General features: G+C 36.1%; 2 protein-coding genes across 11 annotated transcripts in view; both read left to right on the plus strand.

The window, feature by feature from the left end:
• LOC114273602 (uncharacterized) overlaps positions 1-6429 on the plus strand; it is a 50109-nt gene extending 43680 nt beyond the window's left edge. For 5 of the 10 annotated variants that reach the window (XR_014335603.1, XM_082878570.1, XM_082878569.1 and 2 more), the window contains one exon: positions 57-183. Coding sequence is in view for 3 of the 10 variants with exons in the window: in XM_082878570.1 (XP_082734696.1) it covers positions 57-167 (111 nt within the window). In the remaining 7 variants the exon portion in view is untranslated. Of the gene's footprint in view, positions 1-56; positions 184-5340; positions 5446-5587; positions 5664-6334 lie in introns of those variants that run through there. The other 5 variants (XR_014335604.1, XM_082878574.1, XM_082878573.1 and 2 more) reach the window with 3 other exon arrangements.
• A 628-nt stretch (positions 6430-7057) lies between these two features.
• Positions 7058-19675, plus strand: LOC145789371 (uncharacterized). Its single transcript, XM_082877237.1, has 7 exons — positions 7058-7065; positions 7247-7432; positions 8163-8232; positions 8316-8423; positions 8789-8875; positions 18861-18929; positions 19352-19675. Exons 1-7 carry the CDS (start codon positions 7058-7060, stop codon positions 19481-19483), a joined length of 660 nt encoding a protein of 219 aa, XP_082733363.1. The 3' UTR covers positions 19484-19675.
• The last annotated feature ends 6798 nt before the right edge of the window (positions 19676-26473 follow it).

Here is a 26473-nt window from a genome sequence, read left to right on the forward strand (position 1 = left end):
GGTTTTTTTTGGTTTTTATTTTTTTCATTTATCCTTTTTGATGTTGTGATGCAAAGCGTCATTCTTTGGAAGTTGACATGGGCATGGAGATAGAAGGTGATGGGCGTGCCCGCATATCTTCAACTCGATCTGGAAGCAGATCTCGTCTTGCCTCCTGCACCAGCTGACAGAGTTGACAACCAGGTAATTTCTAATCTCAGTTGTCACTCAAGAATAAATTCACGTACATTGCTACAATTTCTTGGAAATGGATATCGTATTTCATGAGTAAAAGATCAAAATTATTCTGTTGACACGGCTTCTACATGTTCCAATTAGTATGGTGTTAGAATTGTATGATGCACGATTCGATTCATACAATTTAATATAAGTTTCAACCAAAATTATTTGAATTGTGTTGTTTGAAAATTGGGTGTCCTGTTGAATTGAGAATTGAGTAGTTCGTCTATGTTTTTGTTTACATAATGTATTGAAATGACGCATTTTTCTGTTACTCTACGATGAAACAAAAATAGGACAATTGCTTATATTGATATACGTGGTTATATATAATTTATTTATATTGATACTATGTAGTATTTGACTTTGATTGCTACAGTGTTCCCACATATGTGTGAGGTTTGGAAATTCCTTTCCAATAATTGGAGCTATATTTGATAAGCATCTTGCGGATCTTGTATGAGAAGGAAATAAGAAATGGAAAAAAAAAAAAAACTTTGTTTATAGTTTCATGTGGAAAAAACATGCAAAGAGCGAACTGCTAATACATATATTATCATATGCAATTTTATCTTTTCTTTTGTGGAAATTTTGTTGGAATTTTGTGTTTCATTTGTTGTGACGGGTTATAGAAACCAAAAATTCACTTTTCGTAGTTTTTAGATAATTAGAGATTGACAATTCCAACTTCCTTTACTTCATTCAAAAAGTTGTTCAGAATAATTGATCAGAATTATTTTGAGGAACCGGTTTGTGCATATTATTCAAAATAATTTTACTTTTAGGAGCAGTTAGTTTTTCGTTTGTATTTTTTTTTTTCCTTTGTGTTTTTGGCGCTAACCCCTTGCGGGCAATGACACATATAGACATGGTTAATCAGTTAAGGTAATCTCTTATACTTTTTGATTTTATTTTTTACATTCAGGACAATGCATCGTTTAGGTTGGGGGCAGAAAATACTTATTTTGAGAAGAATTTATATATTTGCTTGTTGCTATGAGTTAGTTGTTTTGTTTTTTAAAAAAAAAAAGTTAGTGCTCATGGTAAATACATTGGGTGATTGGGCATACGTGTGGTATTTATTGCTTTAACTCGAGAATTGTGTTGAAGTTTGATATGCTAGCTACTTTGTTACAGCATTCCATGTGTTCATATTTGGAAATCATTGCACTACACTTCTGCCACATGAATATGATTTTTAGTTGATAAGTGGATATGACTTGAAAATCTTGAAGAATGATAGTAGAGACTTTTAACCCTGTGAGTTTTGTGCCAATCATTTATTGGAGAGTTATTATACATCTACTCTTAATTTTTCTTTGGAAACGCATTAATTTATTGTTTAGTCTCATTATTTTTTTGATTTTTGGTTGAATGCTTAGAATAAATCAATTTGTTATCATACTTTTACTCCCTCGAGGACAATGCATCGTTCAGGTTGGGGGGAGAAAATACTTATCTTGAGAAGAATTTATATGTTGCTTGCTACAATGAGTTAGTTGTTTTGTTTAAAAAAAAAAAAAAAAAAGTGCGCACGGTAATCTTTTGTTCTGTGCATTGAGTAATTCGGCATACTTGTAGTATTTTATTGCTTTAACTCAAGAAATTGTGTTGAAGTTTGATATGTTAGCTACTTTGTTAAAGTATTCCATGTGTTCGTATTTGGAAATCATTGCACTGCACTTTAGCCACATGAATATGATTTTTAGTTGATAAGTGGATATGACTTGAAAATCTTGAAGAATGATAGTGGAGACTTTTGAGCCTACGAGTTTTGTGCTAATCTTTTATTGGAGGGTTGTGATACATCTGCTCTTAATTTTCTTTGGAAGCGCATTAATTTGTTGTTTAGTCTCATTATTTCTTAATTTTGGTTGAATGTTGAGGATAAATCAATTTGTTACCATACTTTTATTCCCTTGAGATCATGAATTGAGAGATGATTTTAGGCCATCTTTGTTTCATTGAGCCTTTTATTTATTTTTCTTTCCTTTATTATTACTTCATTAGAAACCAATTTGAGCCTTTATGTTAGCCTTTCTTTGTTTAACCCCACAACCCATACTTTCTCTTCAATTTTGTAGATATGTTTCTTAATTTTGGTTGAATGTTGAGGATAAATCAATTTGTTACCATACTTTTATTCCCTTGAGATCATGAATACTTCATTAGAAACCAATTTGAGCCTTTATGTTAGCCTTTCTTTGTTTAACCCCACAACCCATACTTTCTCTTCAATTTTGTAGATATGTTGCGTAAGTTGAGTTTGGCAATGGCAAATTTGTTTGGAAAAAAAAAAGTAAAAAAATGAGAGAAGGTGGAAAAAAAAGAAGAAATAAATTGTGTTCAACGAGGGGGGGGGGGCAAAACGAAAAGAAAAAAAAAAGCAGGAGGAAGTTGAAAAAGACAAAAAAAAAAAAGTAACAAAAAGAGCAAAACATTTGGAATAATGCTCTAACTGTGTTTATTTTTATGCCAATAATCTCTCAGATTAGAGCTTATTTTTATGCCAATAATGTCTCAGACATTCATTTTTTTATTCAACTTTGCGTTTTTATTATTTTTTCGTAATTCCTCGACCCAAACATTACAACCAAATAAAAGTCCTATTTGATCTTGAGAGTGGTATAGTTTACAAGTGAACATGATGGATAGGCGTGATGGTATGGTAATTTTAATTCTCAGTATATGGTATTCCATTCATGAGACTATTTATTTATTCTTTCATTATAGCGTTTTTCCAAAAAATTAGTATGCGGGATATTTTGCCTTTGATTTACATTATTTTACTCGCATATATTGAGAGTAATTTTCACACCATATTCTGAGTGATTTATTTGTTGAATGCAATAACTGGTGAGATTTGAGTCGAAGCATGTTTCAGAAAGAGATTTGGGTTATATTTCACTTTAAGGCTAAGGTTGTGTCTGTGTTGGCTAAACTTTTTCACACACTCCAAATTCTGAATGTAATGAGATATCTTTACTTGCTGCTAGTGTCTTGAACTTTGATTGATTATTTTGTTAAGATTGTGAAATTCATGACTTGTTCTTTAACATTAACATGAGAACGAAAGAAATCCTTTGAGTAAACAAATTTTTTGACGTTTGTGGGTAATATCTCTAGAAATTTTAATTCGGTGCCGTTTGATAACACTTACGTTTTCAATTTTCTGTTTATATTTACAAAAATTTTAAAAACTCAAATAAAAACTTGTTTGGTAAAATTTTTGATTTATAAATCAGTGGTCTCAGTTTATAAATTTGGCCAAAAATGTGTTTTCATTTTTTGTTTTCAGTTTTTTTTTTTTTATCACCCAACATTAGCCACCACCCGCCACCATTTTTCACCACAGTCTTCTGCCACCACCACCCACCACCCTCCACCACCACCTGCCACCACCACTCACCACTCACCACCCACCTGTTACCACCACCCACCAACCTGCCACCCACTCGCCACCACCACTCACCGCTCGCCACCACCACCACCACCACCACCACCACCACCGCCACCACCCACCTGTCATCCACCCGCCACCACCCATCACCTGCCACTACCTTCACCGCCCACCGCCACCACCACCCGCCACTTACTTGCCACCACCACTCACTACCCACCTGCCACCACTAGCCACCCGCCACCACCTGCCACCACCAGCCACCCGCTACCCACCCGCCACCCACCTGCCACCACCACCCACCACCCACCACCCACCACCACCACCACCACCACCACCACCCACTCGCTACCACTTACCACCCGCCACCATCACTCACCCACTCGCCACCACCACCACCACCACCACCTACTCGTTACCACCTACCACCCGCCACCGTCACCCTCCCACCCACCACCACCACCACCACACGCCACCTACCCGCCATCCGCCACCCACTTACTACCACCACCCACCACCCGCCGCCGCCACCGCCGCCACCACCCACTCGCTACCATCCATCACCCGCCATCGTCACCCACCCGCCACCACCCACTGCCGCCACCACCCGCCACCGTCACCCACCCACCCACCACCACCACCCGCCATCGGCCACTCACCACCCGCCACCCACCACCACCCGCCATCCGCCAACCACCTGCCACCACCGGCCACCACCACCTCCCACTCACTACCACCCGCCACCGTCACCCACCCACCCACCACCACCACCCACCCGCCACCACCCACCACCACCAGCTACCCACCACCACCACCACCACCCACCACATGTCATTTCTCACTCTTTTTTATATTTTTAAATTTTTTTAAACATTTTGTCAATTACCAAACGCGTTTGTAGTTTATGTTTTTTTAAAAATAAACAAAAACCAGTTTATAAAATTTTTGTAAATATAAACTGAAAACGTAAACGTTACCAAACACACCCGTATTTGATATTCCATTCATTAGACTATTTATTTATTCTTTCATATTAGCGTTTTTCAAAAAAATTAGTATGCGGGATATTTTGCCTTTGATTTACATTGTTCTACTCGCATATATTGAGAGCAATTTTTGCACCATATTCTGAGTGATTTATTTGTTGAGTGCAATAACTTATGAGATTTGAGTCGAAGCATGTTTCAAAAAGAGATTTGGGTTATATTTCACTTTAAGGCTAAGGTTGTGTCTGTGTTTGCTAAACTTTTTTCACACACTCCAAATTTTGAATGTCATGAGATATCTGTATTTGCTGCTAGCGTCTTGAACTTTGATTATCTTGTTAAGGTTGTGAAATTCATGGCTGGTTCTTTAACTTTGGCATGAGAATGAAAGAAATCCCATCAGTAAAGAAATTTTTGGATGTTTGTGGGTAACATCTTTGGAAACCCTCACGAGACTTTTACTCGTCCACGAGGGGTAACCTTTTGGATTAAGGGCTTGTTGCATGTGCTAAATTCAATCGTGATTTCTTGCAGAAGTGGTTTAGAGTTGTTGCTTTTATTTTGCTTTTTGATTTTATTTTAGTCACCCTAATTGCTAGGTTCTAGCAATAAAGTTGGTTGGGAGGTGTGATGAATGCTTAAAATTACATAGTTGTTCTATGAATTTTGGATATTATATTCATTCTCTCAATTTGTATTTAATTGTGATTTAATGAATTTAATTTAAATTTGTAGAAAAACTACATTTGAGCCTTCAACAATATCAATTGCTCAACAAGGCCCATAAGACTCAGTATGCTTCTAAATCATCTCATAACATCCACAAAACCTCTCTCAAAGGTTAGACAAGATTTCATTGTACCTCCAGTCCTTTAATATTTTGATTTTGGTCTTCAAATACTTATTTGTTTTTCCTTTTAATTACTACCCGTCTTCTGTTCTTTATTTGTTCCTTTTATGAAATATATATTTGGTGACTTAGATAATAGCAAAAACGCTAGATCTGACCGCAATGTTGTCAAGGGTGCTCGGGCTGCTCGAATTCAGCAAAACAAATGGTAATTTTTATCTTAATTTTCTACCCTCTACATAAGATGTATACCTTTTTACTCACAAGGGTCTTGTATTTGTCGCTTTTCATCGAATAAAGGATAATATTTCTATTGCCTAAAGGCAGGATTGCATATTTTTGTCGATAAGGGAGCAGAAAAGGTGTGCTGTTTTGGAAGAAAAAAGGGCATCTAGTTGATTGACTAGTCCTCCCCGTGTCATTGTATATGATATGTTTTTAATGTTAATATTATTTGTACTCAAAGGAATTGTTAATCCTTCACAAAAGGTTCTTTTGTATAAAACTAGACTACATTTTTTTCCTGGTAAATTGAGATCTAGATGGACTGGGCCGTTTCATAGTTAAAACTGTTTTTTCTAATGGGGCCCAGATTGAAAATCCCAAGAATGGTAATGTTTTTAAAGTGATTGGCCAATGTCTTAAACCAGTTTTGGAGAATTTCCCACCTGAAGAGGAGAGGAGTCCATCGAATTAAAAGACCCTATTCATTCATTCATGTTTGAGCTGGTAAAGATGTTTGTAGTCCTTCTTTCACAATAAGTTATTTATGGGGAAAACAAGAAATTATGATTTCATCTAACAATTATTCTCTATTTATGATGGCATATCATATGATAAATCGTATTTGAAAATCACTCTTCCAATGTTTGATTGCAGTGAACTTTTAGACCCTGTTGTTGCTGAAGCTACACTGGACTTTCGAAATCTTAACAAGAGAACTTTTAACTAATTTCCCTACATTTCTCCCTCAGGTATGATTTGAAATTGGCATGATTCTTTGCTTGGGGTTTAGTTTCTTTATTTGACTGAATTTTCAGATTTAGAAGTAGAAAAGAAGAAGTATGCAACATGTATATCAAATATTTTGGTAACTTATCCTCCTCTAACATCAGTCTTGCATTTGTAGTTTTTCCCATTAATGCTAAGTTCCTCATGTCATCTTTTTGGTTCTGTTCTTAAAAGATATATTTAATTTATTTTATTGGAATGATCTTAGTTATAATTCGTGCAATTGTTGTGTCCTCGAGATATTTGTATATGACAAATGCCAAAAGTGCTGGATATTGGAATTGAAATAAAGGAGTGTCTTGAAAATAGGTCAAACAGTTAAAAGAAGTGCATTAATTTCCATAAAAACTGCATTAAATTTAATAAAAAATGTCTTGTGTTTTCAAATAAAAAATTTGGGTCTACTTTTCGTGTCCCCGGGACACTTGTTAACAAGACCCTTCATATATTGGTATCTATAATTGTAGTTTTATTTTATTTTTGTCCTGTCAATGCTACTTCAGAAATAAATTGTGTTGCTTATGTGGTGCCACATCTTATTTTGTATGTTTAAAGTTATTATGCACCTTCCCGACCTTGTTGGAACAAAATATGGTATTGTAATTTCGTACTGAAACTAATTGAGCCTGACGGAAATTTTGACAACTAAACACATATGTTTAATTTCAAAAAGGAAGATCTAAAAGAATGCTTTCGGAGATACTGTAGACTCAATCTGCAGTGAAGGGCAATACTGACTTTCATACATATATTTTTTTTCTGTTTTCTTTTTTGATGCAGATTTGAAAAATCGTTTCTAAGTGTGTTTCCAGCATTGATGTCTCTTGGGTCATTTGTTCAGCTATTTCCATCTCTCGTTGACTTACCAAGTAAGTTTGTTTTTCAAGCATGGTTGTTAATTCTCTACACAGGTTTGGCTTTGCGAGAGAACATACTTAGAGTGAATGGAAGTGATATTCGCCCATGGTAATTTGATATGATCTTATATGCATTTAGTTGAATTTTGTGCTAAGATTGCCTTGCATTTATTCTTCATCATTTAAACTATTTGTGTATTTGTGATTGAGATTTTTTTAAAACATATTTTCATAGTCAGACATTAGTAATTTCATCTCCCATGCCTTTCAGGTGGGAAAGTGAATATGCAATTTTATTGGCAATGAATTTATGCTATAAAATAGAGTTGCCAGAAGAATCTTGACTTCAATGCTTAAAATTATAGCATGATATTCAGTAAATGAATTTATACAGTGTGTTGTCAAACTGCATATTGCAATGAATTAGAAAATGAACGGAGGATTGAGTATATGAAAAAAATAATGGTTGTCAATAATGAAAGGAGGATATTACTCTAGATGTAGCTGCATGTTGCAAAAGAATTCATTGAGTTGACTCCAAATAGACATGTTTAATTTTGTTAAATTGAGTTTTTCTGGCAGTATCTTGTTCTCTTATATGCAGCAGCAGCAACTACATTCTAATTCCAGCGAATTTTTGCCATGTTCAATATTACTGGACTCATATCATGCTTTTTATTCAACTGGCAGGCTCATTCTCTTTATTTTTCAAATTGTGTCAGAACTTGGATGAGAATGTGAAAATGCATTGGATTTTTTTTTGTGATTCTTATCTGCCTCCTAGATTAATATGCATACAACCACAGAATATGTTAATGCTTGCACTTGGGCTGATGTAGGTGGATAAAATATCACTACTTCGCTATGGCCATGGCACTTATCAGTCTCACTTGGGAGACCCAGAAGCAGGTTATTATCCTTCTTAAGTGCATATTGAAATTTTGTTTTTTTTTTTTTTTTTTAATGAGTGAGACTGTACATGTACTGTGCAGAGAGGGGTGCAATTGTTCCTTCAATGGGCTATCATGCAAGGAGTTGCAATGCTTCTACAAAATAGATATCAACGGCAAAGGCTTTGTACACATATTGCACTCGGCAAGGTGTAATTGAAAAGAAAAAAAAAAAAAAACTCCTTTCACCAACGAATTTCTATGCATGCTTCATTTTTGCCTTTATTATCTTTAGTTCTTTCTGCAGTATACTTTGCGTGTGTGTCTGCACTTGGTTGTGTGCTCTTTGTGAAACCTTGTCGTCCTGCATGGTTTGCAGAACTTCAATGAGTTCTTTTGCTTCTGCTGGTTGGAATAACCATGTTTTTGTCTTCTAGCCGATCTGTGTTAGTTTTTTATGGCCCACTGAAATACAGATAGAACTTTTTTTTGGTGGGCATATAATGTTTATTGCAATTGTTCTCCTCTGCAAGTCTGGGATGACTCTTACCATTTGATCCCGTTGTTAATTGCAGGCTAGGAGAATGGACGTTGTTTGGGGAGAAACTGTTGGAGTCGACGGTCAACTATGGTTGTTGGCACCCATTCTATTCATATTACAGGTGATTTAAGCTGTACAAATGCCTGTTTTGGGAACCTTGCCCACAAAAGATCATATTAATGTATGCTTTGCCATCCAAGTCATGTTGAATCAAACAAACACTAAAGCGATTTAAATTAAGGTTGTTAAATATTCATTTTTTTTCCTACATAACTTGCCAAAAGTTATGTACATGTATAAATAATTAAATATATATAACAGCTAGGGAAGGGAAGTTTTTGTTACTATCAAACATCATCACATTCCTTGAGTGTTTTCTTTCATTACTTGATGAAGTTGAAGTCATATTGTCATTCTCTTCTAGTTTGCCATCCAGCAATCCTAGTTTTATACATGTAATGCAACTTGCTCTTTCATCACAGCTCTCTCTCTGTTTTGAACTTCTTTGGCTCACATGTCATGATGTCACCATGAAGTTGCTTGATTTTTTTTTTCGTTTTTTTCTTTGAAGATATTAGGAAGAGGCATGCTCACCAAAAAAAGGAAAGAATATGTACATCATTGCATGATGATCATTAATTGCCCAATCCTTCAGTGAAAAAAATAATGAAACACTACAACAAAAAATATTTTTTTGGCGACATTTTTTAGCAACCAAACTGAAATTAGTCGCCAATTTTATGTAATCGGCGACAATTTAATTGTTAGTCGCCAAAAATTACACTATTGGCGACGAGTTAAGATTTTTAGTCGCTAAAAGGTTTGGCGCCAAATTAATTTTTTGGGCGGGAGCGCCAAAAATATTTTCGCGACCATATTAACATATAGCGACGAAATTTTGGTTGCCGATTGTAAAGTTTTGGCGACAGAAATGAAATAGTCGCGGAAAAGATGAACGGTACTTATGGCGACCGAAGGATTTTTGTCGCCAATAACTTAGCAAACGAAACTACGTCGTTTTGCATTTTTCAATTTTTTTTTTTTTTTTAAAGACTGGACCGACCCTTTTACTGAATAAACAAATAAGCTCTAACTCTCTCTCTCCCTTTCACTCTCACTCTCACTCTTTCTCAATCCACAGCCTCAAGCGGCGCAAAACAGAGGTATGTCTCCCGCTCCCTCAAACTCTCTCACACCGCCTCCTCCTCCTCCTCCTCCTTTCGTCTTCGTCTCTCTTCCTCTCGCTCTCTCTCGCCACCGATTGATTTCCACCAACGGCATTCACTTCTCTCTCTCTCTGATATTTTGAAGACAGATATATATATATATATATATATATATATATGAGTATAGGATAAATATATGATAGATTGTTGTCCTAAAATCAGTCTTCAAGGATTTATATATATATATGAGTATATGATAGATTGTAGTCCTAAAATCTGTCTTGAACGATTTATATATATATATATTAAAATCTGTCTTTTAAATATATATTAAAATGTCTTTTAAATTTTTTCCTCCTTTTATTGGAATATGTTGCTCTTTTAAATTTTTAACTAAATGCACTTTTATCAACAATGAATTTGAAATTGATTGATTTTTCTTCAAGCATGGAGTGATCTTGTGAGTGAACCCATTGTATTGTTTGTACCAAAATTATCCTATTTATGTATGCTGTAATGCAATTAACTAGGACTGAGAACCCATTGTATTGTCCATCTCCCTCTACAGATGGGCATAGGCCTCTCACTCTACAAATGCTATCTCAATCTGTCAATCTCCCTCTCTCTCTCTCTCTCTCTCTCTCTCTCTCTCATGACGATTTCAAGGTCCCGAACCAAAACCCTAAGTTTTCCCCCTTTTTTTCTAGATTGGAACTTGGAAGATCTTCACCATTCTCAGAAAAAGTTAGAACTCTGTTTTTTTTTGTTCTTCTTAGTAGACCGTTACCTCTCTCACCATTCTTGGGATTTTGGTGAATGGTTTGGTTATTTCACCTATGTATCTAGCTATTGTCTATACTTTCATTTTTTTCTTATGTTAGTTTGAAGGGCATCCCCTGCCCTAGTTTGGTTTCAGTGAGTAATGTGAAGCAGTACACTTGAGAACTAATATTAATAAGACTTATACTAATATGCACTTTTACAACTTGTATTAATAAGAATTATTTATGATGACATTGACTCAGAATTTTCATTATATCTATAGGTGTCCCATGTGGTATGGTTTCTATAGGACAAAATGATATGTTTATAGATGTAATTATGCATTAGCTTCTGGATATTATGCCTTACTTTCACTGTTTTATGGGTATTAAGTGTCATTGTTTGTATTTATTTTGTGGTTCACATGCTTTAATACATTATTTTGTGTTTGAAGAATATAAAGTCCTATTTATTGTGTACAGAGGATGGTTAGTGATTTGTATATATTGCCAGCTAAATCAATCATTCCTTCAGAGAATGAGTGGTTCTTCTTTTCTTCTCGTGGAAGGAAGTACCCAAATGGCTCACAAAGTAAGAGAGCAACTGAATCTGGCTATTGGAAAGCCACTGGGAAAGAACGAAATGTGAAGTTAGGATCTAATTTGATTGGCACTTATTCACCCAAAAAAAAATTTGATTGGCACAAAAAGGACACTGGTGTTCCACACCGGTCGTGCACCAAAAGGGGAGTGGACAAAATAGATAATGCATGAGTATTGTATGAATGGAAATCCTCAGGTGGTGGTGTTAATACTTTTTGACAATATTTTATATTCTCATAGATGGTTTGGTTATTTCACCTATGTAGTGTATCTTAGGCATTAATTAGTTTTTACTTTTAATTAGTACATGGGCAAAATTATAATTCTATTAGATTGAGTAAACAAAACTAGTCATTATCATTTTATTATTATTATTATTATTATTATTATTATTATTATTATTATTATTATTATTATTATTATTTATTTGAATAACTAAACTTATTTCAGCAGCAAAGAGTAGACACAAATATTGCAAATGGCTGTGATGCTCTGAATCTGGGTGTGGCTGCTGATAGCGTTTGGTTGTTTTTATTTGCGGTGTTTGGCTTGGGGTTTGATCTTGTAGTTGAAGGTTGGTAATGGTGAAGATTGCATACCTCGTAATGGACGATGGAATTTTAACAAGGTATTCCCTTGGTTTCGTTATAATAATGGAAGAGAAGTGTTCCAACTTTAGGTGGAGGGTTGCAGAAATTGATAATTCTTTTACATTCCCTATTTTGCTTAAATTCAGCAACTTTGTGAACTAATTTGGCAGTTACTTGTTCTTGTTTTATTCTTTTAAAGCAACTCTTCACCCCCATCCGAATAGAACGGTGGGAAGTTGTCAACGTCTCTGCTCATTGTGATACAAGTCATCTTTCCCGAGAACTTATTAACTGTGGAAGGAACAAGGGCCTTGTAAGTACCCTGTATTTGTTTCTATGATGGGTATTATTGTTTCAAACAAGCTTTGCTTGATATAATTAATTGTTTTCTTTACATTCAGAATATTCCTTTTTGTCTTGAAGGAAGAACATGAGAATCCTTGATTTTTTTTATTTATTTTTTTCTTTTTTTTACTATAATGCGATGTTGGTTGTAGGCATCAGGCTCAGGATAAGCGGGTTTGTGTTTGCTTCATGATCCAAGCATCATAGTTTTTGTGTTGCTGCGGTTTTGACAAGTTTCTGGTTATGCACTGGACTTGCTTGTGGCAAGGTCTCAGAGAGGGATTTTGGGATTGTTTTGTTTGTACTTAGCTCTTGTAAGTGTTGAATAGATTTGGGTCATCCATTTTTGTGGGGCCCAAAAATGGGTTACCCAGATCTGTTTGTGACATGGTCTCTTCAGATTTTTGATCTTTGGATCTGTTGTCTTTTAAAATGAGGCCTTTGGCTGTCCTGTTTGTGTTTCTTCCTCTGTTTGGTTGATTGATTGATTAAATCTGTGTCAACAATCTTGAGATATAAATGTTAGTTTAATGTGTGCAGGAGGTAAATAAGATGTGGGCAGGTTTTAGGTTATTACAGACGGGCATGATATCTACTAGAGATGAGCTCTTTTTTTGACTCTTGTGCATCTAGATATTTGTAACACTATTCGATATGAATCTATTTCTTGTTGGATTTCATTTGGTATTTAAAAATGGCATTCTTAATGGATAGGATGTGCTCGTTCAAGTTCATTGGTTGACAGCGATGCTAACCAATTTCTTATTCTCTATGGCAAGAGACTCCATGTGAGCTACTAAGGTATTTGGTCTCATGTCTTGCATTTTATGAAATATCCATGTTGGCGTGTCACATGTTGTATCCTGTCTTTGTTTGTGCTTGTGTCCTAACCTCTTAGCTCTACTGTTAATCATTTTTTTACTAGTTTCAGTTTCACCAATGCAGCAGATTCTGACGCTGTATCTACTGAATGGGAAGTTGAGAGTGATGATGAAAGTGAGGAAGAATCTGAATGTAAGTTTCTTAAAACCAGAATGTGGCAGATCCTGTGCACTTTCTTATTGGCTATTCCCCCTTTGTAGTATTATTTATTTGAATATTAGATATACTTTCCTTTCATTCAGCTCCACTTCTATCTTCATTACCTTCTTCCAGGTCTTATTTAACATTTATCCTGTTGACTTGTAATTTTTCTTTTGAATTCCACTGCATGTTGTATGCCTTCCAAATTATTTTGAAGCCTTCTTTGGGTGAATTAGTATTTGGCATTAGCACAAATGCACCTGAAGCTTCATTTGTTGTTTTCTCTCGTATCTTTGTGTTAGTAAAACAAATACAACTATAAAGATGTGATGCCTGGGTTGCAAATTGTTCTTTTTCTTACTGGTTTTCTGTTTTATCAGTTCAGCTGACTTGTGACTTTTTGCATATTATTGTCTTTATGGTTTTGGTTCCACTTCCTGATATAATTTATGGTATTTGCTGTGTGGTGTCTTGGTTTCTTTTGTGAAGATACTCTAATTTTACTTGATTTTGCTTTAATGTCAAGGGTAAGAAATGCTTCTTTGAAGTTATAATTAATCGTAAAAATAAAAATAAAATTTAGTTTATTATTTATGTTTTGTTGTAATAGTTCATAAAAGCTCTGCAAGAGGATCCATCAGCATTAAAAATACTCACTCAAAGTTGAACTTTACTCATTTCCTCACCTGCAGAATTTTCTTCTTCAAGCTATTTCTCTTAACTGCTGTCTTCAATTTTTTGTTTGCCCTAGGTGGGTTAACAACTTTGGTTGACATGCCTTGTAACAGTTTTCCATCTACAGTTTCTAAAGAAACTTTTGAACTCAAGGTATGGATGGTTGAACTCAACTTTGGTTGACATGCCTCTTAGCTTCACTTTTTAATTAGGTAGTTAGAAACTTAGCTTCACTTTCATATTCTTATTGTACAAAAACTTGACAACCTATTGCATTTTCTTGTTATCTTTTTTCCATCTACATAACAGATCAAGGCTGCAGCAAAGAGGATCTATGTTGATGTTGGTATGCTCTTAGAACTATATATGAGAAATCTCATATTTTAATCACTTGTTTTAATCATAGTAAGGCTGTGCTGCAATGTTAGTAAATAGACTTGTAGGAACAAACCGGACCTCTATTGGATCTCCGGTTAGAAAATTAGGAGGAAAATTGTAAAACACAAGACTTAAAATGCCCGTTCAGGGGCCAAAATTTTGAAATGACCACCGAAATCACCGAAACTTGGCACGGACAGCCTTTTGAAGCCTAAATAGACTTGTAGGAAATAACGGGACATGTATTGGATCTCCGGTTAGAAAATTAGAAGGAAAGTTGTAAAACACAAGACTAAAAAGGCCCGTTCGGGGGCCGAAATTGCGAAATGACCACCAAAACCACCGAAACTTGGCACGGACAGCTTTTTCAAGCCTAAACAGACTTGTAGGAACAAACTGGGACCTCGATTGCATTTCCGATTAAAAAATTAGAAGGAAAAATGTAAAACACAAGGCTAAAAAGGCTCGTTCGGGGGCCGAAATTTTGAAATGACCACCGAAACCACCGAAACTTGGCACGGACAACCTTTTGAAGCCTAAACTAGACTTGTAGGAACAAACGGACCTCTATTGGATCTCCGGTTAGAAAATTAGAAGGAAAGCTGTAAAACACGAGACTAAAAAGGCCCGTTCAGGGGCCGAAATTGCAAAATGACCACCGAAACTTGGCACGGACAGCTTTTTCAAGCCTAAACAGACTTGTAGGAACAAACGGGACCTTGATTGCATTTCCGGTTAAAAAATTATAAGGAAAAATGTAAAACACAAGGCTTAAAAGGCCTGTTCAGGGGCCGAAATTTCGAAATGATCACTGAAACCACCGAAACTTGGGACGGATAGCCTTTTAAAGCCTAAATAGACTTGTAGGAACAAACGGGACCTCTATTGGATCTCCGGTTAGAAAATTAGAAGGAAAATTATAAAACACAAGACTAAAAAGGCCCGTTCGGGGGACGAAATTGCGAAATGACCACCGAAACTACCGAAACTTGGCACAGACAGCTTGTTCAAGCCTAAATAGACTTGTAGGAACAAACAGGACCTCGATTGGATCCCCGGTGAGAAAATTAGAAAGAAAATTGTAAATCACAAGACTTAAAATGCCCATTCGGGGGCCGAAATTGCGAAATGACCACCGAAACTAGGCACGGACAGCTTGTTCAAGCCTAAATAGACTTGTAGGAACAAACGGGACCTCGATTGGATCTCCGGTTAGAAAATTAGAAGGAAAATTGTAAAACACAAGACTTAAAATGCCCGTTCGGGGGCCGAAATTGCGAAATGACCACTGAAACCACCGAAACTTGGCACGGACAGCTTGTTCAAGCCTAAATAGACTTGTAGGAACAAACGGGACCTTGATTGGATCCCCGGTTAGAAAATTAGAAGGAAAATTATAAAACACAAGACTTAAAATGTCCGTTCGGAGGCCGAAATTATGAAATGACCACCGAAACTTGGCACGGACAGCTTATTCAAACCTTAATAGACTTGTAGGAACAAACGGGACCTCGATTGGATTTCTGGTTAGAAAATTACAAGAAAAAATGTAAAACACAAGACTTAAAATGCCTGTTCAGGGGCCGAAATTTCGAAATGACCACCGAAACTTGGCACGGACAGCCTTTTGAAGCCTAAATAAACTTGTAGGAACAAACGGGACCTGTATTGGATCTCCGGTTAGAAAATTAGAAGGAAAATTGTAAAACACAAGACTTAAAAGGCGTGTTCGAGGGCTGAAATTGCGAAATGACCACCGAAACCACCGAAACTTGGCACGGACAGCTTGTTCGAACTTAAATAGACTTGTAGAAAAAAACAGGACCTTGATTGGATTTCCAGTTAGAAAATTACAAGGAAAAATGTAAAACACAAGACTTAAAAGGCCCGTTCGGGGGCCGAAATTTCGAAATGACCACCGAAACTTGGCACGGACAACCTTTTGAAGCCTAAATAGACTTGTAGGAACAAACAGACTTCCATTGGATCTCCGCTTAGAAAATTAGAAGGAAAGTTGTAAAACACAAGACTAAAAAGGCCCGCTCGGGGGCCAAAATTGCGAAACAACCACCGAAACCACCGAAACTTGGCACAGACAGCTTTTTCAATCTAAAACAGACTTGTAGGAACAAACGGGACCTTGATTGCATTTCCGGTTAAAAAATTATAAGGAAAAATGTAAAACACAAGGCTTAACAGGCCCGTTCAGGGGCCGAAATTTCGAAATGACCACTGAAACTACCGAAACTTGGCACAGATAGCCTTTTGAAGCCTAAATAGACTTGTAGGAACAAACAGGACCTCTATTGGATCTCCGGTTAGAAACTTAGAAGGAAAATTGTAAAACACAAGACTAAAAAGGCCCGTTCGATGGCCAAAATTGCAAAATGACCACCGAAACTTGGCACGAACAGCTTTTTCAAGCCTAAATAGACTTGTAGGAACAAATGGGACCTCGATTGGATCCCCGGTTAGAAAATTTGAAGGAAAATTGTAAAACACAAGAGTTAAAATGCCCCTTCGTGGGCCGAAATTGCGAAATGACCACCGAAACTTGGCACGGACAGTTTCTTCAAGCCTAAATAGACTTATAGGAACAAACGGGACCTCGATTGGATCTTTGGTTAGAAAATTAGAAGAAAAATTGTAAAACACAAGACTTAAAATGCCCGTTCGGGGGCCAAAATTGCGAAATGACCACTGAAACCACCGAAACTTGGCACGGACAGCTTGTTCAAGCCTAAATAGACTTTTAGGAACAAACGGGACCTTGATTGGATCCCCGGTTTGAAAATTAGAAGGAAAATTGTAAAATACAAGACTTAGAAGTCTCGTTCGGGGGCCGAAATTTCGAAATGACCACCGAAACCACTGAAACTTGGCAGGACAGCTTGTTCAAACCTAAATAGACTTGTAGGAACAAACGGGACCTCAATTGGATTTCCGATTAGAAAATTGCAAGAAAAAATGTAAAACACAAGACTTAAAATGCCCGTTCGGGGGCCGAAATTTCGAAATGACCATCGAAACTTGGCACGGACAGCCTTTTGAAGCCTAAATAGACTTATAGGAACAAACGGGACCTCTATTGAATCTCTTGTTAGAAAATTAGAAGGGAAATTGTAAAACAAACTTGAAAGGCGTGTTCGAGGGCTGAAGTGCGAAATGACCACCGAAACCACCAAAACTTGGCATGGACAGCTTGTTCAAACTTAAATAGACTTGTAAGAACAAACGGGACCTCGATTGGATTTCCAGTTGGAAAATTACAAGAAAAAATATAAAGCATAAGACTTAAAAGGCCCGTTCGGGGGCCGAAATTACAAAATGACCACTGAAACCACCGAAACTTGGCACGGGCAACTTGTTCAAGCCTAAATAGACTTGTATGAGCAAACAGCACCAGATTGGACTTCCTGTTACAAAATTAAAATCAAAATTGTGAAATTCATATCGATTTTTTTTTCTTTTTTTTTTGTCAATCTAAAATTTGTTTTTTCTTTTTCCATGTGATAGATTAGCAATGGTGGAAAACAGTTCGGGCTGCATCAGAAGATTTGATTTTTTGTTTTTGAAAATATTTTGACATAGGATTTTGGTCAATGATTTATGGATGAAATGTTTAGTATCAAAATATTTAGTTTTGTGTTTTTGAAAATATTTTGACATAGGATTTGGTAATGTATTTATGGGTTTGATATTAATAGTTTGTAAGTACTTTGGTATGCATGTTTTAGATTGTCAGAGAATTGTAATTATGTTTATTGGGATTTTTCATAGTTATTAATTTTGAATTAGTATGAATGTCTTGCACAGGTGTATTATTATTTACATTACATTTGTGTATATATTGTGCACAGGAAAACAGGTGTTTTGGATTATTTTGAACAGGAAAATTATAAAAATCAAAATTTGTGTAGTGAATTTTTAGTGACAGGTGGTGTTTTTGTCGCTGTTAATATATTTGGCGATAACATATTGTTTTTGTCGCTAAAAGTTAGTGGTTATTCCAAGAACTTTTAGCAACCAAACTTACTCGTCACTAAAAACGTGATTTTTAGCGACCAAATTAATTTTGTCGTTAAATAATACTTTCGACGACGCATTTATTTGTCGCTAAAACTACATAGCCTATCCAAATTTTAATCTTTTAGCAACAAATTGTAATTTTATAGCGACAAAATATATGATTTTTAGCGACCAATTTTGCTTGTCGCTAAATGTCTATATACAGTGACAATTTCTGATTTCGTCACCAATACTTTTAGTGACAGGGCTTTGGCAACCAATTGTATACTTTGTCGCCGATTCTTTTAGCGACGAAATTTGTACTTTTGGCGACAAATTTGGGGTCGCCAAATGTGTTTTTTGTTGTAGTGAAAGAAGATCCAATACTTCAAAAGAAATTTACTTAGAGCAAATTTTCTTCAGTAATAGGTCTCGCAAATTAATTGTTCACTTTCATTTGTTAGTTGCTACTAATCCAATAGATGAAGCAACAATATGTCACCATAGAGATTTGAGCTAAATTGAAGTGACCTTTATTTGTATGTTCTTGATTTCAGGGTTTTGAAGCATATGTCGGAATTTTGCTACTTAAAGTTGCACTGGCTGGTGGTGTTTTTGAGTGGCGGGTAAGAAGTATGTTTTGAGTATTGTTATGTGGATGCTTGGAGAGGTATTGCCATGGGTTTTATATTTGTGATTTACTTTGCTTTTAAGATTAAATTCTTAATTCTATTTCAGTATTTGCTTGAGTAATTTAACATCTTAGTTGGACTCGTAGTCAAGGTTGTTAAAATCGGGATCCTAGGTAGGATCGTAAGGTGAAAAATCAAAAAATCAACGATCCTACTTATGATCCTACCTATGATCTTATACGATTTTACACGATCCCATATGATCCTACTTGTGATCCTATTATAGCACCCATCCTACAACAATATGGATCTTTTTAGCAATATAGGATCGTATCCTATGATTCGGATCGCGATTTTAATAACCATTCTCATACTGGGATAAAACTTAATGGATTATCTAATTTACTTTTGGTCAGGTTGTTACCTGTGGGGTGCTACTGATTGTTATGGCAGTTGGGAATTTTGCAAACGCAATGCAAACAGTAGTGGCAAAATCTCAATTTAAAGCGAAAATTAAGAAAACTAAAAGTAAGCTAGAACTAAATTAGGGATCCCATCCCATTCCTTATAATTTGTGACCGGGAAGACTGTTGTGCTAGTTGAGTTTGAGGATATGAGAATTTCTTTCGCAACTCGTTATTCCTTGTAACAACCTTTTCACCTTTATACGCTTAGACTAGTGATGTTGTTTGTGAGAGTGTCCTTTAATTGCATCAAATAGAGCTATATTTTGGTTGTTACAGTGGTGCTAATAGTCTATTATACCTATTATTTTGTGTAATTTGTCTTTTTGTGAATTAAGTAGACACATTATACCGTTACCCTTCCAGTGCTTTTTTGTGTGTCTTCTGTCATTTTGAATCTGGTTGTTTTGTTTTATTTATGGGCTAATTACACGGACTTCCCTGTGGTTTCTAAAATGAAATTACATTGTTCTCTTTTAGCAACGGAAATGTCTTATTTATATCAGTATATTTTGGCAACTAGATGCCAAAATTACCTTTTATTTCTTAAATACTAAACACCCAACTAAATCCATCCGGCCGAGGCCCTTGTGGCCGACTGGCATGTAGCCGTGCCTTAGGGTTACCGCGGTGAGTGGAAAGTTTGAGGTTCGAGTTGATGGATCAACAGCGGTTCCTTAAATTTATAATCTAATTTTACTAACATACTAACATTCTCTCTTTGACCCAAAAAAAAAAAAAAACTGAATCTATCCTTGCAACCAAACAAGCCACATTAATATTAGCATAACAAGCAAACACCCCCTTATCTTCGACTATTTTCTTCCATCTTCTTCCCGTTCCTTCTCCATTGGCAACACCACCACATTTCACAGTGGGAGCAAAACCTTGAGTAGGGAGGAGATGGCGACAACTCTCTCTTATAGTCTCTTTTGAAAATCCCTCTTTCCTTCCCTCCAACAATACACACTAAATCCATCACAACCATTGTAAACTTGGGCTACTACAGTTGGTTTTCTATTGCACTTGTGTTGTTGGTCGGTTGCTGGTTGGTTGTTGGTTTTCTGTTGGAATGCTTGTTGCTGATGATGGTTTAAATGCGAGCAAACAAATTTTTATAAAATATATATATAAATAAAATTGTATATATTTTAAATGCGAGCAAACTAATTTTTATAAAATAAAATTGTATTAAAAAGTTCTTCAATATAACATTCCAACATACATAAAAATATATAACAATGTTTCACTTATTACAAACACTTTAATAATTAAAATATTATGTACTCTAATATTACGCATTGAAGCATGAGGAAGGAGCATAGCTTGCTTTCGGAGAGCTGAGATACAGGTTTGTAAAATTAATTTAAATTGAATAGATTACAATTGTCCTTTTTTTTTCGTTGTGTCAAATGCAATAAATTAAATAGGTTATGATTATTAAATTGATATAATTTTTCTGGGTTCACGAAATAAAAAATGAAACGTCCAACATCTTTAATAGTTCGAATTATCAAAACGAGATCTATGACAGACCTTATAAGACTAAATAGCGCTCTTCAATTTAAATTATGGACCGGAGATAATTTCCTCATATAAAATAACTACGTTAGTGGTTGTGTTTTTTTTTTTCTCTCTAATTTAAGAGTGGATCGGAGAGAATTCCCTCATATAAAATAACTACATTAGTGATTCTTTTTTTTTCTCTCTCTAATTTAAGAGGTTTCATAGGGAGTAGGGAATCGAATTAAGAGGAAGATCCCTTTCATTTCAAAATTTGGATTAGAGAGCATTATTTTGGGCTATGAGGCCTACAACATGCCGCGTTTCGATAATCTGAATCGTTCATTTTATCAAGCACTTTGCGTATTTCATCTACACAAAAAAATTTAAATTAAGTGCATCTAAAAAATACATTTTAGTGCATCTGAAATATAAACAAATCATGATCATGAACTAGCAATTCTCTCACCATCGCTTCACATTCTTCATTAATTTTTGTTACTTCAGACAACTGAACAACATCCAAATCATCTTACATAACATCCAAATCATCTTACATGAGCTCCTCAAAAGTGAATTCAACTTCCTCATCATCTCCTTTCCATGAATTGTCTCTCTTACTCTTCATCTCTTCAAGAGACATCAATAAATAGGACTGTTATTTGTCCAAATTACTCGCATATTCTTTCAGATCCGACAAGTTAAACTTCGAAACATCCACAGGATGCCAATTCAATTTGCAAAGCGCCGTCGCCAAATCAGAAGGAGTGCCGACGGGAGAAAAAGCGACGCCGGCGATGTGGAGACGAGAGAGTTCCACAACTTTCTTAAAAAGGATTTGACGGCCAGTGACGAAGCCAGAAAATTAAATTAAAGGCACTTATTAATTACAATATCGAAAAATTTTACAAAAATATTTCATGCAAGTTTTTACGATTGATTTCAAGAAACATCAAAAAAATAATGCTATTTATAACAAGTGTATCATGGACAATATAAAAAAATATAGATATAAGTCTTAAAATAAATTATATAATGATAAATTATTTTTTTATACAAAATTTGATTAAAAATTCAATATAATGGTAATACCACGTCATTATTAGTATGTGATATTACCAACAAATAGTAAATAAACACATAGAGAGTGAACCTCACATGTCAAGTGTAACTAACAATCTAATAAATTTCATATCTTTATAGTGAGATTACTTATACTTGCATGTCAATAATAATGAACTCACCGTTACATTCAAAAAATTTCATAAAATTTTCATAGATAATATGATTTATAATAGTCTCTTCATTTTCAATCAAAATAATCATTATTATTCTCATAATTTTTAAAATGTCATTAACATTTTACTCTAATAATATTTTTGTAATTTTTTTTATTTAAAATATTTTCTTTATATTTGCAACAAAAGAAGAAGAAGAAGAAGAAGAAGAAGCCCAATATCTAGGGAGGGCACGTGACCCCCCCCTGGTCCTCACTTCCCTCCGCCACTGTTGGCGGCACTTTGTGAAGCAAATGTTACAAGATTTTGGACAATCAGTCCTCGCAATTCGTCTTTGTTTCTTCTCCATCATTGTCATTGTTAGGGTTTTAGGGTTAGATCGATATAATCTAAAATATGTAGATTGAGAGGCACAAAGAGCTCACAATCAATCCTCGCAATTCGTCTTTGTTTCTTCTCCATCATTCTCCATCTCTGTCAACTTGACAGCCTTTCTTTTATGGTCATGTTTGAATTTGAGTTGTGACAATTGCTTTCTTTTAATGATTTTTTTTATTAAAAAAAAATGGGTTCTATCAAACTAAAAAACTCTAAAAACTAAAAGCATAAAATCAGTAACGATTCTACCAAAATGATTGGAATTGTGGGCTTTAAATTGAGAACAAAAGCATAAATCCAGAAAGGATTCACAGGTCTTCCAAAAAACTATAAGTAGAAGTACTCACCCATAATACCAATAGAGAAAGTAAAAAAAAAAAAAAGTCTTTTGGTTGATCAACCTTAAATATATCATCCTCCAAATGCATAGACCAATTTGATAGCATTTTGCTAATAAACAAAGTAAAAGAAAATCTGAATGCAAAGTATAACAAGAAAATTTTAAACGATAACCTTCTTGGCATCAGGATCTAGAACCTCCTTTGGGATATCATCAATGACCCTATGAAAACAAGAAAATGTTACAGTCCAACTGCAAAACCAATATTCTAAGTAGTCAAATGAATTCAGGAAAAAACAAAGATGTTTTGGTAATGCAATATTCATTACCTCTAGCTTCTCATCCCAATCTTTTGGCTATCACCAATAAACAGTGGAGTCATTAAAAAAAACGTTAAATATATCATCCTCCAATTGCATAGACCAGTTTTATGTTAGAATAAAATCTTTGTGATTGTGTTAGAATAATATCTTTGTGATTGCGATTCTACTTAGCTGTCATTAGTTATAGTTTCCTTTTGAAACCTTTTTCATCAAAGGCACCTCCTCCCTATCAAGCCGTTAATCTCTGCCCATGTCTTCCTCTATTTGAAACGAAGTATCACCCTGAAACTCATCATTAGCAACCATTGCCAAAGGCTTCACCAGCAAAGACAACTCTCGCCCCTCATACCCAGCTCTCTCTATCGATATTATCGGCCCAAGACAAATTTCTCCACTTTCTCCTGCCGAAACACCTCCTCCTCTGCCTCTTGTCGAAACACCTCAACCCCTTGTCGAAACTTAGCACCCTCCAAACGATCATGATCACATACACCATCGTCATCCAATCCTTGGTTAGCCACATTGACCACTGAATCGACAAGGTCTGCCTTCTTTGATGAGAATGGCCCATCAAATCGATCAGCCCTAGACTCAACTGGATCGACGACCTGATTGCCCACATGTCCACCTGTCTCGATGACCCGACCCACCAAAATTGAGTCCAAGCCTTGGCGTAAAGAGTAAAAGATATATGACACTAGTGGGTTTGACCTAGTCTGCTTTCTTAGGCCTTCAGGCATCGAGCCCACATTTCGCATAGCCATTTCAGCTTCATTTACTTGGCCTAAACCACTTTTATTTGGCACAAGACCCAAAGAAAAGTCTTTGAGCCTATTAATAGCAGGCCCAAAAACCTTATTAACCCTCACCCTTTGTTTACCCAAATGCAATCTCCTCTGCTAAAAAACTTTTGGTTTCCATACTTGAGGAGGCCCATGTGAAATCATGCCTGAAATCACGTTAAGCATATATCATTGAAGACCATTCTCACCCCACGAAGCTTGCCTACCTCCGACGACCTCCATTCTTCCACCACCGAGCCTTCTTCTGACCAAACAGGTAAGGTATACCTCCATCGGCCCCAACGAACATTGATTCCCATTGGAACACCAGCTGCAGAAGCACGGACTCTAATTCGAACACACCCTATAGATTCCATATTCAATGTCGCACCATCTACCTTTAAAAAGCCACCGTATCGATCTCCAATACCGAAATACCTATTCCCCTCGAAGATGAACTGACAGCCCCAAGACCTGAACCCAATTACTCTACTTTAGTAGAGGATTACGACCCCTCACACACAACACTGCTGGCAATCACCAATCCAACAACAATGGTCAGCCTTCAACCACCCAACGACTAGTTAAAATCCTTGCAGCATCATCTCTAGTCAGAAAGGCGAAAAGCACAAATTGACCACCACTCGCCACCACCTGCACCCCTCTTGGGAACTTCCACAATCAATTTGCCCATTTTGACATTCGTAACACCTCCATTCTTTTTTCCCCATCCAGCCCACTAGTTCCACAAAGAACGAGTCCAAAAACGAAACCTAGGTTGCCTCAGACCCCTCCTGAACCTCCACATCACAACCACCAGCCCCATGAATCACCATAGCCCCTCCAATTGGCCATGCTCTCCTTTTGTTCTCACGAACTCCACCCCCTCGTTTTACCCATCCATTCCCAATAGCAAATCTTTCCAACAACAAAGCCCCCTTCCCATCTATCCCCAAAAGAAGATTATGGGAAGAAAATCTGATTTCGGTGATCATCTATCTGCACCACCATCTAGATCACAACGCTATCCTCCTCCAACCAAAGCCAAACAATCACACTCCGCCGCCCACCCAAGAAACGTCCAACGACGATAGCCCTCTTAGAAGCCTTGCGTAACTGGCCAACCACCTATTTTATCTCTCCACCAAACAACTCAATTGCCCTACAAATCCCTTGGCCACACTCAACAATGTCAGCCCTACGTTAGCCAATCGCATCTGTTGTCCCTTAATAGAATTCAAAAAAATGATCGCCAAGGAAAATCAGTCTCCGACCAAGCCCATCCAACTCCGTTCTATATCATTTTAGAAGGGCTCTGTATTCATCGCACCCTACTAGACTGTATCGTCGATTTATATTTGACATAGCTGGATCTAGATCTAGGGTTCTTATTCTATTAGGTATGGGGATGGTAGTTGGTAATATTGTTAGATTGCATGTTTGAATAGATTATAGCTTTCTATTATATTATTGAAAATAACATGTTATTCCTACATACAATGGAATGAATCACTTAATAATATTGTTGGTACTATTGTTTGATCTGTCCGAGTTGACGTCCTCCTAATGCTTATCTACAAAATCCTTACCGACAATGTGGACAACCAAACTAGTAGTTTGTACTCTGATAGGGGCCTTTTTCCACCAAAGAAAATCTAGGACCCTGAGCCAACAAGATAATTTCTTATTCTGCCTAGATACTAATTAGGTCTTCAATGTTTTTTAATTTATTTTATTAATGACTCTACTATATGTTGATGACAGCCAAAAGATTTGGATGAGAAGCTAGAGTTAATGAATATTGCATTACCAAACCATCCTTGTTTTTTCCTGAATTAATTTGACTACTTAGAATATTGGTTTTGCAATTGGACTGAACATTTTCTTGTTTTCACAGGGTTATAATGATATCCCAAAAGTGGTTCTAGATCTTGATGCCAAAAAGGTTATCATTTGAAACTTTCTTATTATACTTTACATTCAGATTTTCTTATCCTCTGTTTATTAGCAAAATGCTAGGAGAAATCGAACTTAGGGAATGATGAGACCATCACTCTCTTATATATTAATAATAATAATATGAAACGTATAATAAAAGCCTCAAGGCACAACTAATGACAACTAAGCAGAATCACAGTCACAAAGATATTATTCTAACACTCCTCCTTAAGCTGGTGCAAAAAAATATCTCTCATGCCTAACTTGCTAATAATATCATGGAACGGTTTACTTGCAACTCCCTTGGTGAGAATATTTGCCAATTGTTCTCCAGACTTCGCAAAAGGAGTACATATAGTGCCACTAGTGAGTTTCTCCTTGATGAAATGACGATCCACAAAAGTTCATACACACCTTGTGCCATGGCTCTAAACTCCACTTCTGCATTAGATCAAGCTACCACATTCTGTTTTTACTTCTCCAAGTAACCAAATTTCCCCCAACAAAGGTACAATACCCCTATGTAGACCTTCTATCAGTTACCTATCCTACCCAATCAGCGTCTTTATAAG

Source organism: Camellia sinensis, chromosome 7 (genome assembly GCF_055761805.1).
Source record: "Camellia sinensis isolate YWXY chromosome 7, ASM5576180v1, whole genome shotgun sequence".
Classification (NCBI taxonomy): Eukaryota; Viridiplantae; Streptophyta; class Magnoliopsida; order Ericales; family Theaceae; genus Camellia; species Camellia sinensis.